Source organism: Aspergillus clavatus, genomic scaffold (assembly GCF_000002715.2).
Source record: "Aspergillus clavatus NRRL 1 1099423829796 genomic scaffold, whole genome shotgun sequence".
NCBI lineage: Eukaryota > Fungi > Ascomycota > Eurotiomycetes > Eurotiales > Aspergillaceae > Aspergillus > Aspergillus clavatus.
In genome coordinates this window covers 626155-640842 of record NW_001517103.1, presented here as the reverse complement: position 1 = coordinate 640842, position 14688 = coordinate 626155, and the positions used below count along the sequence as shown (strand labels likewise).

Here is a 14688-nt window from a genome sequence, read left to right as displayed (position 1 = left end):
TTAATAAGGCACTACTGGATGTGATTCGGCCGTCGCTCCGACTATCTCTTAGGCTTTTATTTTGGGTGTTTCGCTGGCGTGGAATGCGAGCAAGACTTACGTGGTAAGTCCGACTAGTCAACTAGATACGGCGAAGGAATCGGCTTAACTGACTAGATAGCGACTAGATAGTTAATGCGTACGAACAGCTTGATTACCCCCCTGTCTAGCGAAATCCTGCAGAGGGCGAATCCTACGCGACGATCTCGTGGCGGCCAATCAACCCATGGTCTCAAGCCAACTCCTCCATGGCAATCACATTGCTCCCATACACCTGCTGCATATACGCTGCCACCTGATTCTCTGAAAAATGCAACCCAGCCATACAGCCTCGCACGATTGTCGTCGTTAAGCCTCGCTGGAACGCCCCTCGCACTGTGGCATCCACACACACATCCGCGTACAGTCCCACCACCAACAGATCCTCGAACCCCCGTTGGGCCACGTAGTGCTCAAACTCGCGCACTAAGAATGGATCATATCGGGCCTTCTTATCGAAGACCCGTTCTCCGGCCTGCACTGCAACACTGCCGAATATGTCCGCGCCCCAAGTGCCTTGCACGCACCATGGGCGTCGCCCGTGTAGCTGATTACGCTGCCGCCAGCTGGCGGGTTGGAACTGCTCATCACCCAGAAAACGCACGAAGATCACCTCGATACGCGCCTGGCGAGCCCACTCCAACACTCGAGGAATGTTGGCCGTCACTCTGGTCATGGTCGACTGGTCCTTGTACTGGGTGACCATGTCGTTCTGCAAGTCGACAACCACAACGGCTCTTCGTCGGCTGCGACCGTCCAAGCCCAGCTTGGGCGCACCTCCCCCCTCCTGCTGGACGGTTTGTAGAAAAGCATCCACGAACTCCGCCGTCGTAGCCTGACCCCCCCTGTCTGGCGTCGCAATGCCCCTCTTCCACACGTCCTCCAGTGCCCAATCGACCTTGTCCTGGACTAAACACCCCGCCTGGTTCTGCAGCATCATCGCCGCCGCCCGGATCGTCGCCGCTGGATTCACCGTGCCCTTACCGGCCAGATCGTCCGCCGAGCCATGCGCGGTCTGGTACTCGCTCAGCGGCCCCAGCGCCGGGTGCAGGTAGACGTTCTCCGCACACGCCGCCTCCTGGGCGCCCAGTCCAAACCGGTCCAGCAGGACGGTCTGCATGATATCCGCGTACTCATTCGCCGAGATAAAGAGCTGGTGGCCCGTCACACCGAACGCCAGGATATCGCGGTTCATCGTGTCGCCCTGCACGAAGCGGACGCGCACACCGAGACGGGCCTGCCACTCCTGCGCCCACGAGTGGAACAGCCCGTCGAACAGGTGGAACTTGTAGATCATGGTCACGGGGGGTAGGGGACCCGTGGGCCAGAGCCGCCGGGCACGCAGCAGCGCGTACTCGACGATGTTGGTGAAGACATCCTTGCTGAAGAAGGCGGTGCGCGAGACGGTGTCGCCGGCGGGGTTGATGCTGTTGGTGCCGGAGTAGAAGCCCTGCGCCTGGTCGCGCACCAGCAGCACCGACGCGGTGGGCGAGAGCTTAAAGTGCTCGACTTTGATGGCTTGCAGCTGCTCGCGCACGAGGTAGAGCGCCTGCGCGCTGATGGAGGTACGGAAGATGGCGCGCACGCCGTGGGCGACCGCATCTTCGCACCAGGCGCGGTAGTGGCTGGCGTCGAGGAGGGTCTCGTCTGTCACGGCGTCCTTGTCGTTGATGGCTAGCAGGGACGAATAGGAGTGGTAGAGGCGCGGGGACCGTGTGAAGGTGATGGTGAGGTTGTGGGGGGCGGCGAGCGCCTGGATGACTCGCTCGAAGATGGCTGTGAGTTCGGGACCAGTGCCGTTGCCGACGGCCAGGCCGACGTGGAGAGATGCCATGTTGGTGTTATGGGTTTTTTTCCGCTGTGACTGTGTTGAGACATTGCTTTCTGGCGGGTGTGTGAATGGGATTTTATGTTGATCTGATTCCGTTGAAACGTGGGCGAGAACGAGATATGGGATGTGATGTGTTCCCTTCTTGCATGAAGCACACGAAGGATCTAGCCTGGCGCCAAATGTGATCTTACGGTGAGATTTGGCCGCACCCACAGCGTGTCGGTGTGCTTTTATAGCGCGAGAGAAGACCTGCCGTCCAAGGCTTGTCTAAATCACCAGCACGATCAATATTCAGCCCCCTCCCCCCCCCCCCCCGATCATGTCCAACAGCGTCTCGTCCGGCTTCCATTTGGCTGATGGCAATGGCTACATGCTCGACAAGGGCTACGCCGCCGCCTGCCGTCTCAACCTCCAGTTCTACCTCTGGAAGGACTCGTTGAACTTCAACATTCACCCATCCATCCCCCTCCCTCCTCCCACCCCCTCCTCGACCTCGTCACCGCTGAGAATCGCCGACCTCGCCTGTGGCACAGGGTTGTGGCTCACCGACCTGGCCCGCTCTCTCCCACCGCAGACCACCCTCGACGGCTTCGACCTCTTCGTCTCCAAGTTCCCCCCCTCCCAATGGCTCCCGAATAACGTCACCCTGTCCGCACTGGACATCCTCGGCCCCGTCCCGGAGCACCTCGTCGGCAAGTACGACGTCATCCACCTGCGGCTCCTCATCCTCGTCGTCGAGAACAGCGATCCCACCTCCATCATCCAGAACGTGCACCGCATGCTCAAGCCAGGCGGATACATCCAGTGGGACGACCTCAACTACCCGGACACACACATCGTCAGGGCCAACCCCGCCCTGGCCACGCCGGCCTTTGACCGGCTGCGGGAGTTCGTGTACTCGGGCGGCCGCCACGACTGGGTGCTCCAGTTGCCGTCGATCCTGGAGCAAAATGGATTCGAGGATGCGCAGCTCGAGCATTTCCAAGATCACAGGGAGTTGACGCTGGCGAATGGTGAGCAGCATCTGATGACTATGGACGAGTTTACGGGGTCGCTTTACAAGAAGGAGATGGTGGAGGAGGCGAGGGGCGTTGAGCAGATGGTGTTGGATTGTTGTCGCGAGGCAGCGCAGGGAGTCGCGCTGTCGATGCCGAGGGTGGTAGCTGTGGCCCGGAAGAAGTCTGAGGCTAGGCTCTGAGAAGTACAATACAATTGATTGTTGATCCTTGGTAGTCTCGTGGTCAATGTCGAGGGTATTCCAACGCCTCGCTTTCTCCTGTCAGCACTAGCCATGGTCAAATAATCATCACCATGAGTCATGATGAATGGAGACAGAACAGTGTGCCAATAAGACACTCACCATGATTCATTCTGAATGCATTAGTAGACATTCCCTCTTGCCTCTCCCTCTCCTTCTCTATAGATATATATTGGATAGGGACTGTAGATTTATCGAGGAGTAAGACAAAACAATCACTATCAAGCTACTATGGATTCACCATACGCCCCTGCTTGGAACGAGGTACTTCCATAATACTCCAATGCCCAACAAAATATACTAACATCTCCAGTTCCTCCGCGAACTCAACGACCCTCTTCTCATGCCCAGCTCCACCGTCGACGGGCTCTTCCGTGACTCGGAACGCAACGCCCAAAAACTCCTCGCGAAGTACAACCTTCCACCCCCCGACACTACCGTCTCCACTGAGGACATCACCCTCCAAGACGTCTGGGTGCGCATCTACACCCCAGCCTCCCCCTCCGGTCACGAGCCCATCACTATCTTCATGCACGGCGGCGGCTGGATCATGGGCAGCGTGGACCACGAAGACGCCGCCTGTCGCCGCATGTGCAGGGCCACGCGCCTCAAGATCGTGAGTATCGGCTACCGCCTCGCACCGCAATTCAAGTTCCCCACGGGCCTTGAAGACTGCGTACGCGCCACGCTTTGGACGCTGGCGCAGTTCGGCGTCGGCTCGGTCGTACTGGCGGGCGGGTCCGCGGGCGCCAACCTCGCCTTTGGCGTCGCGCTGAAACTCATCGATGCCGGGCTGGGAGAGAGGGTGAAGGGGGTTGTGGCGCTGGTGCCGTGTACGGTGCATCCGGATGCGGTGCCAGCGGACAAGAAGGCGTCGTTTACTGCGTGGGAAGATTGTGCGAATTCCACGGTCAACACGAGGGCGGCGATGGAGTGTTTCCTCGAGGCGTATCGCCCGCCTCCGTCGGATACGTACTTCTCGGTGCTGCTACATCCGCGGCTCAAGGACCTACGGAAGGTGTATATCGTGGAGTGCGGGACGGATACCTTGAGGGATGATGCGCGGTTGATGAAGGAGGCGTTGGAGGAGGCGCAGGTGCCAGTCCGGTATGATGCGTATCCAGGCTTTCCGCATTATTTCTGGTCGTATCCGTCCCCGGTGCTGGCGGCTGCTTCGGAGGAGTTTCATGAGAATTTGTTTCTGGCGCTGGAGTGGGCGAATGGTAGTTGATACGGAAGGAGTCCATATCCAAGACCGCGGTGCTCAATCAAAACTTCCAGGACTTCCGCTGTCACCGTGAACGGTTATTATCCCCCCAATTTGTAGCTTTAGTCACCTCCCCAGGATACGGCGGAAGAAGACCCAGGATGGACAGTGTTATCCTGCACCGTAGCAGCCTTTTACCTCGTTCGCGGCCCCTGACAACAGCAAAACCAACACAGAATCGTCAGCAGCGCTACAGCCGCCGGCACCCCGATCCCGATCCCGACCTTCTTGCGGGTCAGTAGATACCCCCGCGGCAAACGCAGTGAGTCCGTCGGGACAGGGACGATGGTCGACTCTGCGCCGCGGAAGCGGATTTGGATCGGGGTCTTCGTGATCGCATACGTCGTCACCTGTGCGGAGACTGTCGAGTCGACATGCGTGATGAGCTGGCGATTGTTAAGGGGCCGGGTACAGAGAGGCTGACCGACGCAGTTGAAGTGCCTATCCCCCGTTACCATTGTCTCATTCACAGTCGTTGGAAGCGTGGGGGCTTCATTCCGAACAGCAGATATTCGTCGTCTCCTTGCGTTGTTTGGAAGTTGGTAGCGGGCAGTCATAGTACCCCGGCGGGCACATCGCAGGACTATAGTAGACATCCCAACGCCATCTTTCCAGACAGCACTCGCTTCCGTAGGGGTCTTCGCAGCCGACTCGAGACGTGGCCAGTTGATATGATGCGCGTGTGGACGTCGAAGCAGGCAGCACTGAATCAGGATTTGATAGCCTCACTTGAAGATAGAGGCATTGAGAGAGAAGTATGAACCATGGCTGTTTGCTGGATCTTACTCTCGCATATTGGAAAGACTTCTCATCAGTGATCTCTAAGGTGTTCGGACACTGGTATCTTACCTGAGAGCCCCTAGCCTAAACTGTTCATCTATCTTCGAGGAGTGATAAAGGGAACGAGCAGAAATGAGATGTCAATAACTACATATATCACTACCAGTTAGGAGGTGATGTCTGGACGCCATTTGAAGTGGGTGGTGTATAACTACATATCAATGCCGCAAAGATAAATTTTGCAGTATTGATACAAAAGAACAGAGCATATGCATTGTCCTTGTTCTCTGGACATGAGCCTCTTCAGGGTACTGTGATATGATCTTCTCGAGGACAGCTCGCTGCCTCCCATAGTTTCTGCTGCCAATTGCCCCAGCCACTTCCAGAGTCCAAGTATCTGCTAAAAATAGCTCTCACAGACTGAGCGAGATCACAATATTCGCGGAACCAAGATCCATCTTATTCCAATTAAGCATGACGCGTATGCAACCCAAAGCGACGAGCAGCCGTGCTTGTTCTAGAGCATCTTCTGAACCACACACACTGCGGTCCAATAATGATACCGACCGCAGAGACTGCAGCTACTCGTCCCAGGCGTCGGATGAGTATGATCCCTTCCCGGAGTACTTGTACTTGGGTGAAGGGGTGGAGGACGGCCTGTTCGCATGGATCCAGATCGGTATCAATGCTTCGGCGGACTACACGGACAACGAGGACTATAGTATTGCTGCGTACTATGAGGAGGATGGTGGTCATCAGAACACAGAGAGTTCGGGCTTTGGAGGCCAGGGAGGGTCGATGAATGGTACAGCGCTTTCTGGTGCTATTCCTTCGGGATCTGCTCCCTCTGCAAGTGCATAAAGGGAGGCACCCGATTTGAAACCTGTGGATGAATAGACGCATGTGTATCGCTAGATCGTATTGAGTAGCAGAAGAGCCTTTCAATTATCTCTATTTGGGCGGCCACGGGAAGTCCTTCCACGGCCGTCCTTCCGTTGCCTGAGCCAAATCCTTCATCGTCTTCCACTTCCACGTCTTCTCTTCATGGTTGACCAATTCATTATCATTCCCCAGCCCTGACGGAGTTTGATTGATCTTATTCTCCCCCATCAGGAAGCGCAAGTACGCCGCCGGCTTATTCGAGACCTCCGCCGTCTTCTCCCTTTTATACTCCACCAGATCGATCTCAGTCACAGCAATCTCACCCGCCCCTGCCTCTTCCATGATCTTCGCAATATCCGCAATACTCTTCGAATCACCACCCACATGCACCACTTCCGGGATCGCCATCACCGGCATCGCCGCCAACGACGCCACCGCCCTCCCCACGTCCTCGCACCCGGTAAACGAGATCGGCATCTTCGACGAGCCCACACTCTCATACCGCCCATTCCGGGTATCAAACCCAAACCACGGCCCGATACTATCCTCCAGAAACAAGCCACAGAACACCCGGCAGACCTTCACCTGCGGCACCAGCTCCTGCGCCAGCGCATAGTGCCGCTTCTTCTGGCCCCACTCCCCGTGCGGGAAATCGTGCACGTAGTGATCCACCCCGAACTCCGACGGGAAGTACACCTGGACGCCTGTCTGGGGGAGGGCGCGCAGGAGCTTCTCCTTGAAGGCGTGGCCCGAGGCGCCGATCGTGTTGACGAGGATGTTGACGCCGTCTAGGGCGGCGGGGAGGTTGGTCTCGTCGTAGGTGCGGATGGTCAGCGTTGCGCCACGGTCATCATATTGCTTGGGGAGAGTGGGGTTCTTGTCCCGGGAGAGGACGATGATCTCCGAGAAGTAGCTGTGGAAGGGGGCGGAGAGAAAGGCTGAGAGGACGTATTTGCCCAAGTGGCCGGTTGCACCGGCGATGGCCACTACAGGGCAGGAGGTAAGGGGGGTTGTTGAGGGCATTGTTGGATTGATTTAGTTCTTTACAAATTTTGTTGAGAATATCTGTAGATTTATATATCATGGCATATCCTGTTCTTTATACTTGCAATGATATACCGTGAGATGCAGCATGCTATGCTTCAAACTCGACAAACATCACCAAACTCGTATTGATATCCAGTCAAATCCATTCTTCGTCTCTTCTCTCGCCAATTTTGTCTGTTTCTTTCAAATAGCCCAAACTCTGGATTTGTCAAGCGGCGGAACTGTTCCGTGAAATCCATGTATATCCGCAATGCCGTCCCGAGCACTCAGCACTCAGCACGCAATAGATAATTCGGAGGATCGACCACCGGGGGTAAGAGGGAGTTAGGACTAACGGGTATGTATTGTTTACAGCTCCTCGATAGTCAATTCCCTTACTACCGATCGCCAGGTCGGGTTGATCGTCTTGACCCCATGCCTCCCGTGCCTATATCCCGAGCTTACCAGCCGGATGGCGGGTGGCCCAGAGTGTAACTGCTTTGGGACGTCGCAGCCAGACCTTCTCTTGGAAATCATTCTCTGGAAAGGCCATTCGCTGTGCTTGAATACCTTCAGTGCCGACAAGACGTGGCGCATGATCGTACGGGGAAGAAGGGGATATGCTATCCCCGAAGATTGCCCTATTTCCCGGATGGCTCCCACCCCCCTACTCCGACATCCAGCAGCAGTAGAATATAAACATTAGAAAATCGTCTCTAGTAGACACATATTGCATATCGCTGGAATCTGTCTCGCAATATAACCCAGATACCCACCATGGCTTCCTCCACAGTCCCATTGATCATCCACGGCGAGGATATCGTCCTGCCCTCCGGCGAACGACACGGGACTATCGCTGCACAATCTCCCCACGGCCCAAAAACCTTCCAAGGCGCGACGAAAGACCTTGCGGTTCAAGCCGTAGAGACTTGCGCCCGCGCATTCCCATCGTGGAGCAAGACATCGCCCGCAAAGCGACGAGAACTCCTACTCAAAGTAGCCGACGTAAGTCCATTCCCACGCATAGCCGCCCCCTCCATACTGAGACGGAACCAGCTCGTTCGCCAAAGACGCGAGGAGATCCAGCAGATTGTCGAAGAGGAAACTCACTGCGGCCAGTTCTGGGCGCAGATCACCACCCAGGCCGGTGCCGACTTGATCGAGGAGACGGCGGCGCTGATCAACAGTGCCCGGACGGGAAGTATCCCGCCAACCGAGGGCGATTCGTACGGATTGGTTTTCAAGGAGCCGCTCGGCGTGATTCTAGGTATTGCGCCGTGGAATGCACCCGTGACTCTAGGGTTAAGGGCTGTGGTGGCGCCCATCGCGGCGGGTAATGTGGCCGTGTTCAAGGTATGCGATTCCCTCGGTGTATCAGGTTGTATCCAGCAGCGACTGATGTTGTTGGGTTAATGAAGGGCTCTGAACTCAGCCCGCGCACGCATTACCTGCTTGCGTCGCTGTTCCGCGACGCTGGATTCCCGCCTGGGGTGGTGAATTTTGTGCTGCACAAGCCGGACGATGCGGCGGAGGTCTTCGAGGTCATGATCAGCCATCCTGCCGTGAAGAAGTGTAATTTCACCGGCTCGACGGAGGTCGGACGCATTATCGGCTCGAAGGCTGCGTATGCTCTGAAGCTGGTGCTGCTGGAGCTGGGCGGCAAGAACTATGCGCTGGTGCTGGACGATGCGGATCTCGACCACGCGGCGCAGCAGATTGTTCTGGGTGCTTTTCTGAATGTACAGTGCTTGCTTCGACGGGGAAAAGTGGCTGCTAACATGAATAGAACGGACAAATCTGCATGTCGACGGACTTGGTCATTGCGTCGAAGGCTATCAGCTCCAACTTGGAAAGCAAGATCCTCGCTCTTGTCAAGGGAATCCAGGACGACCACATGGTGATCTCCAAGGTGGCCAAGAACAAACTCAACAGACTTGTTGCCGACGCACAGAGCAAAGGCGCCTCGGTCCACAGCGCAGCCACTTCCTCCGATCTCAACAACTTCCCTGCCACCTTCATCACCGGTCTCACGAGGGAGATGGACTTCTACCGCACCGAGTCGTTCGGACCGGTGATGGGAATGGTTGTGGTGGACAGCGAGCAGGGCATTGCAGAGGTCATCAAGGATTTCTCATACGGACTATCCTCGGCCATCTTCACACGGAATCACTACAATGCGCTCCAGCTGGCCGAGTCGATCAGTGCCGGAGCGGTGCATATCAACTCCATGACGGTGCATGATGAAGCGACTCTGCCTCACGGCGGCCATGGACACAGCGGATGGGGTCGGTTCGGGGCTGGCTGGGGGTTGGAGGAGTTTGTGCAGACGAAGACTGTTACTCTTAAGCCTTAGATCTATCATCGCGATGTTCATGATGCATTGGAATGTGGCATGGATTCTATTCGTAAAAACGTATCTTGTTCCCAGTCGGTATCAATTACCACAGAATCACAGGCTTGATCGTCTCTCCCGACTGCATGTCCTTGATAGCCTGCTCAAAGTCCCCAGCCGGATAGAACTTCACAATTCGTTTTAACGGTAGACGCCCCTCCTTCACCCACTGCACCATCTTGGGCACATACTCTCTCGGCTTGACATCCCCCTCCACGACCCCCATGAACTGCTTCCCCGAGACCATAAACTCATGGATCGGAATCGTCAGCGTCCCATCCTCCGGCGCCGTGCCCACCTGTAGAATCTTGCCCTTGAACGCCGTCATGCGCACCCCCTGCGCAATCAGTTTCGGCACCCCCGTCGTGTCAAGCGTGATGTTCACCCCCAGACCCCCCGTCGCCTGTAGGACCGCGTCCGTCACAGCCTGCGGGTCCGCCGCCGTATCCACCGGCACCACATGCGTCGCGCCCAGCTCCTTCGCCAACTCCAACCGCGACCCAGGCCGGTCGATGCCGATGATCTGCTTGCAGCCTGCAATCCGCGCCCCCATAACCGCACTGAGCCCCACGCCGCCGAGCCCCATCACCGCGACGCGGTCGCTCGGCCCAGCCTGCGCGGCATTGATGATCGCCCCGCTGCCGGTCTGGATCCCACAGCCCAGCGGACACAGCAGCTGCAGCTCCTCGCGGGAGTCGACCATGCCGCGGACATTCACGACGGAGTCCTCGCGGACGACGGAGCAGCTCGCGAAGCTGGACTGGCCGAAGAAGCGGCCGTAGATGTCCGGCTGCTGCGTCGGCGAGGTCTGCTCCTTGTACACGAGGCTGTCGGGCTCGACCTCGAAGTTGATCTCGTTGAAGTGCGTGCAGTGCGCCGGGTGGCCGCGCCGGCAGGGCTCGCAGGCCCGGCAGGCGGAGAAGGAGAGCAGGACCGGGTCCCCGACCTGGGCGATGGTCGTGCCAGCGCCGATTTCGCGGACGTATCCGGCGCCTGGGTGCGGTTTAGTCTTGGGTCCATGCGAAGGGGAGGGATCGATGGTGTAGATCCAACTCACCCTCATGCCCCATGATGCGGGGATAATGGACGCCGAACCCGCTCTCTGCGCCGGCGAAGTGCAGGTCGGTCTGGCAGATTCCAGATGCTACGATCCCGACGAGGAGCTCCTTCTCCCTGAGCGGTCGGAGGACGATCTCTTTGAGTTTCCATCCTCCGGTCTTGTAGGAGCCGTAGGAGACGATGCCGCGTTGGGTGGGTTTAGTGGTTGCCGAAGCCATTTCTGGGACGCACTAATGTAATGTCTGGGGTAAATAGATTGAGCAATGAGGATAGTAAGGCTTCGATTCATTTAATCTGGGGGCGACCCCTGTCCCATACTTAATGGCGCATGGCATGGTGGGGATTCCCAGATTCCGCCCTTCCCACCCCCATCCCGACTCTGACTGCCGGGGTGCGGTTCCAGGCTCCACAGGCCCCGGTTCTAGGCTTCTAGGCTTCTAGCATGCCCGTAGGTTGGTGCTTATACGGCCTGCTCTGGGTATGAACTATCAACTATGAACTTGTTAATGCCGATTCCCAATCTGAGAAGGCTGAGATCACCTCCTCCATCCACATCCAATGCTGCTTCTGTCTGCCTGGGAGATGATGACTAATAAACACTCCCTATCACGTGAAATGACATCCTCATCACATGATCTCCAGGCAAGTCTTTCTGCATTCTGGATTCAGCATTCATCACAGCAATCGACAATCGCCATGTTGAATTCCAAATTGCCACATTGATGCCGGCATTATCAGGGCTGAAGCGCATCCAGCGCAACGCACATAGAACATCACCCCTTGAGAGCCTGCTAGGCCCGTCTCCCGCATCCCACAAGTGCCAAAATGGTGCCTCACGACCAATCCACACAATAATCTCAAAGCAAAGAACCCGCAAACTCACCGATCACAAGGTCCGCAGTCCATCAAGACGTGCTACATCGCGCGGCTTGCTTACATCCGCCATCCCCACCGCCCTCATCCCGCCCCTGATCTTCACCACCCTGCTGCTCGGCCTGTGGACCTGGAAATGCTTCTGGATCGTGCTCATGCAGAATAAACTGCTCTACATCGCATGGCTGCCGCCGTTCGCGCGCTCGGAGCAGATCGCCGACTACGCATCCGAATGCAGACCCGTCACATGGACGCAGAAGCCAATCCGCAGCCTCGACGGGACGACCCTCGCCGTCTGCGAGGGGCGGATCCGCGCCCCCGTGTCTGCGCCTGCGGGGAGACAAGGCACCCATCCAACGAAGAGGGTGGTTATCTGCTACTTCCAGGGCAACGGTGGCTCGACGCCGATGCGGCTGCCGCTTCTGTCGGGCCTCTTGCGGGACATGGCGGCTGCGTCCCGGGATGCGGGCGTGGAGTGTGTGGCGGTTGCGTTGTCGTACCGCGGGTACTGGACGTCGGCGGGGCGGGCGACGCAGTCTGGTATCGAGCTTGATGCGCAGGCGTTTCTGGATTGGGCGGTGGGGGAGTATAGTGTGCCCGGGATGGAGCTTCAGGTGGTGCTCTGGGGACATAGTCTGGGGTCGGCGATTGCGAGTACGGCTTTAGCGACGTATCTCTCTCGTCGTGGGCTGGAGTCACCTCGACGAGGTGAGGGAGATGTAATTGCTCCGATTACTGGGCTTATACTCGAAGCTCCGGTTTCCAGCACCAAGGATATGTTGATTAGCTTGTATCCGCAGAAGTGGTTGCCATATCGCTATCTGTGGCCGTTTCTGTGGAATAACTGGAACAGTGCGGTGGCGATGCAGCGGATGGCGCGCTGGCGGGACCAGCTTCGCCAACCAGGAAAAACTGATGCGAGCATCAACGGGGGACCAGAGGTTGCGTCGGACTCTGCAGGAAGGGTACCACCCATTCTGCTTCTTTCGGCTGAGAAAGATGAGGTCATTCCGTCATACGCGGCTGTAGAGTTAGAGGAAGAGGGCATAAGGCTTGGCCTGGATGTTCAGAGGCTCGAAGTCGCTGGGGCAATGCATACAGAGATACCCATCAAGATGGCAGGTAAAAAGACAATGGTGGAGTTCATATTAAGCTGCACTAAAGCTTGAGATACGCAAAACAATCAGACATGATACAGCCCGGCGCACACAAGCAGCATGTTGAGTGATGCGATCGTTCCATTCCGCTTCAGAGGCTTGCAATCTTGACCATCCACCGACAAATAGACGATCGGGCATAATTGAATAAAGAGTGACTGGTTGAGCGATGTTGAAGACACGTCAACTGGAAGAACGAACATAGACTACGAAAGGAGCGACTTTCCATCAAACGAACAGCGTCTGAACGAAGAGCCACGATTCAGATAGAAACCTAGTAGTCGTCACCGCGACTAATGACTTCTTTTCCTCCACTGTGGAGGAGGATGGTCTATTGAAGTGATTAGATTTCGGAAGGGCTCCAAAGTCAAGAGATCTTACATGTTCGAACTGCGCCGTGTACGAGCCCTTGACATCCACAAGCGGCGCATAAGATTCGACAATACCATTGTCAATCAAATTTTTCATCTATCAATGATCAGCATTGTTAGGCACTTAACAGGGGTGGAGCTCACCGCAAGATGATAGCTCTTCACTCCAAGGCGCTCCAAATAGCGACGAGAGAAGACTAGGCTCCCGAAATTGGCGTCGATAGTCTTGACCAGAGACCTTGCAGAGGCAAGACGCAGGCCAGTGGCGGGCACATGTTCATTTCTGCCGTAGCCGTAGATTCCAAACTACTGAGGGTGAGAAAGGATATTGAGATGAATCGACAGGTTACCTACGTCGTCGTCAAGATACCCCTTGCCGGTACTTCCGAACGTCTCAATGGCAAATACCTCTCCCTCCTCCATCTTGTCCCGCCTATTGTTCTTGATAAAGGGCACCTGTTTGCCGCCGTGGATATGGTATCGAAGGATGTTGTGGCCAGTGATGTTCCGGATCGCTTTGACAGGGACCGACTTTCCCGCAATCTCGAGCTCGTAGCTCTCCATCACTTCTTGGATAGCGGCGCCAATGTCACTCACTCTGGCGTCAATACCAGCATGCTATCTCCGTCAGTCCAGACTCGACCCATCAATAAAAGTTCAAGACCTACCGCAATACCCGTATTCGTAGCCTCCTTCACAGCCTCCAGCAAGTTATCATACACCGGGTCAAAGGCAACCGTGAAGGCTGAATCGACAATGCGACCGTTGACATGAACTCCAAAGTCCACCTTGAGCACATCGCTCTTCTCCAGAACCACTTCCTTCGCACCGGGGTTCGGCGTCCAGTGCGCCGCAACGTGGTTCACACACAGCCCGGTCGGAAAGCCCATGCCCGCGTTCAGCCCATCCCCGGTCTCAAGGCCCTGGTGGCCAGACAGCGCGCGCACCCCATCCTCGATGCCATCCGCAATCGAGGACAAAGTTGCGCCGGGCTTGATCAGCTCGCGCTGCGCATATTGGCGGACCTGGCGGTGGATCTCGGCGGCCTGGCGGTAGTCCGCGAGGAAGCCATCGTCCCAGAGACGCGAGTTGTAGCGCGTTTCCTCGTCGGTGACGCGGGACGTGCGATCGTCGGCGACGAGCTCGCCGACCGGGTATCCGGAGGGGAAGAGAGTCGAGAGCGGAACGCGCGGTGGGCTCGTTTGCTTGGCCTCGGTGGGTTTGGCCTTCTTCTTGGATCTCTTACGTTTCTTTTTCTTTTTTTCTGGAGTAGACGGGGTGTCAGTGGGGCGATGCTGAAATTTCGCCGGCCGGGATGGGAAGAGGTAGATCCTACCAGCGTTGGAAGAACCGTTTATCTGGGTTTCCTTCTCGTCATCGTCGGCGTCATCGTCATCGTTGCTGATGGTTCCGCGATCCAAGTCGGCAGATCCGGAGCCATTCTGGGCTTTGACGGCTGGGTTCGCTGGCTTGTCGAGCGCGTTGGGGGCTCCTTGTAGAGAGAGAAGAGGTCAGCGCTCATGGTTATTCCGGTTTGGAAGTGGGAACCGTACCATGAGGAGCTTGGTTGTGCCCTTCAGGGCTCTTTGATCCCATGTTGCAAGCAGATTAGATGTTGACATATGCCGATTGAAGATTTTGATGGTTGAAGGTGAAGACAGAGATGAGAGTGAAAGGTGAAGTTATTCCTGGTTGCTCGTCTCGGTGTTGCCTA

The 14688-nt window shown here is 56.6% G+C and overlaps 9 protein-coding genes across 9 annotated transcripts; 5 read left to right on the top strand and 4 right to left on the bottom strand.

Annotated features, from left to right (window-relative positions):
- Positions 1 to 271: 271 nt before the first annotated feature.
- ACLA_062720 (isochorismatase family hydrolase) lies at positions 272 to 1912 on the bottom strand (the record flags this gene model as incomplete). Its single annotated transcript, XM_001273732.1, has 1 exon — positions 272 to 1912. The coding sequence occupies one exon, from the start codon at positions 1910 to 1912 to the stop codon at positions 272 to 274; it is 1641 nt and encodes a 546-aa protein (XP_001273733.1).
- Positions 1913 to 2228: 316 nt separating this feature from the next.
- On the top strand, positions 2229 to 3107 carry ACLA_062710 (class I SAM-dependent methyltransferase; the record flags this gene model as incomplete). Its single annotated transcript, XM_001273731.1, has 1 exon — positions 2229 to 3107. The coding sequence occupies one exon, from the start codon at positions 2229 to 2231 to the stop codon at positions 3105 to 3107; it is 879 nt and encodes a 292-aa protein (XP_001273732.1).
- Positions 3108 to 3398: 291 nt separating this feature from the next.
- Positions 3399 to 4398, top strand: ACLA_062700 (alpha/beta hydrolase; the record flags this gene model as incomplete). Its single annotated transcript, XM_001273730.1, has 2 exons — positions 3399 to 3431; positions 3481 to 4398. The coding sequence occupies 2 exons, from the start codon at positions 3399 to 3401 to the stop codon at positions 4396 to 4398; spliced, it is 951 nt and encodes a 316-aa protein (XP_001273731.1).
- A 410-nt stretch (positions 4399 to 4808) lies between these two features.
- ACLA_062690 (putative GPI anchored dioxygenase) lies at positions 4809 to 6075 on the top strand (the record flags this gene model as incomplete). Its single annotated transcript, XM_001273729.1, has 2 exons — positions 4809 to 4871; positions 5809 to 6075. The coding sequence occupies 2 exons, from the start codon at positions 4809 to 4811 to the stop codon at positions 6073 to 6075; spliced, it is 330 nt and encodes a 109-aa protein (XP_001273730.1).
- Positions 6076 to 6165: 90 nt separating this feature from the next.
- On the bottom strand, positions 6166 to 7119 carry ACLA_062680 (isoflavone reductase family protein; the record flags this gene model as incomplete). The annotated part of the gene is made up of 1 exon (XM_001273728.1): positions 6166 to 7119. One exon carries the CDS (start codon positions 7117 to 7119, stop codon positions 6166 to 6168), a length of 954 nt encoding a protein of 317 aa, XP_001273729.1.
- Positions 7120 to 7899: 780 nt separating this feature from the next.
- Positions 7900 to 9475, top strand: ACLA_062670 (putative aldehyde dehydrogenase; the record flags this gene model as incomplete). The annotated part of the gene is made up of 4 exons (XM_001273727.1): positions 7900 to 8127; positions 8179 to 8475; positions 8541 to 8861; positions 8909 to 9475. 4 exons carry the CDS (start codon positions 7900 to 7902, stop codon positions 9473 to 9475), a joined length of 1413 nt encoding a protein of 470 aa, XP_001273728.1.
- An 85-nt stretch (positions 9476 to 9560) lies between these two features.
- Positions 9561 to 10791, bottom strand: ACLA_062660 (NAD(P)-dependent alcohol dehydrogenase; the record flags this gene model as incomplete). Its single annotated transcript, XM_001273726.1, has 2 exons — positions 9561 to 10507; positions 10572 to 10791. 2 exons carry the CDS (start codon positions 10789 to 10791, stop codon positions 9561 to 9563), a joined length of 1167 nt encoding a protein of 388 aa, XP_001273727.1.
- A 504-nt stretch (positions 10792 to 11295) lies between these two features.
- ACLA_062650 (alpha/beta hydrolase) lies at positions 11296 to 12615 on the top strand (the record flags this gene model as incomplete). Its single annotated transcript, XM_001273725.1, has 1 exon — positions 11296 to 12615. One exon carries the CDS (start codon positions 11296 to 11298, stop codon positions 12613 to 12615), a length of 1320 nt encoding a protein of 439 aa, XP_001273726.1.
- Positions 12616 to 12877: 262 nt separating this feature from the next.
- Positions 12878 to 14570, bottom strand: ACLA_062640 (putative methionine aminopeptidase, type II; the record flags this gene model as incomplete). Its single annotated transcript, XM_001273724.1, has 6 exons — positions 12878 to 12934; positions 12985 to 13071; positions 13119 to 13280; positions 13329 to 13592; positions 13643 to 14466; positions 14528 to 14570. The coding sequence occupies 6 exons, from the start codon at positions 14568 to 14570 to the stop codon at positions 12878 to 12880; spliced, it is 1437 nt and encodes a 478-aa protein (XP_001273725.1).
- Positions 14571 to 14688: the final 118 nt, after the last annotated feature.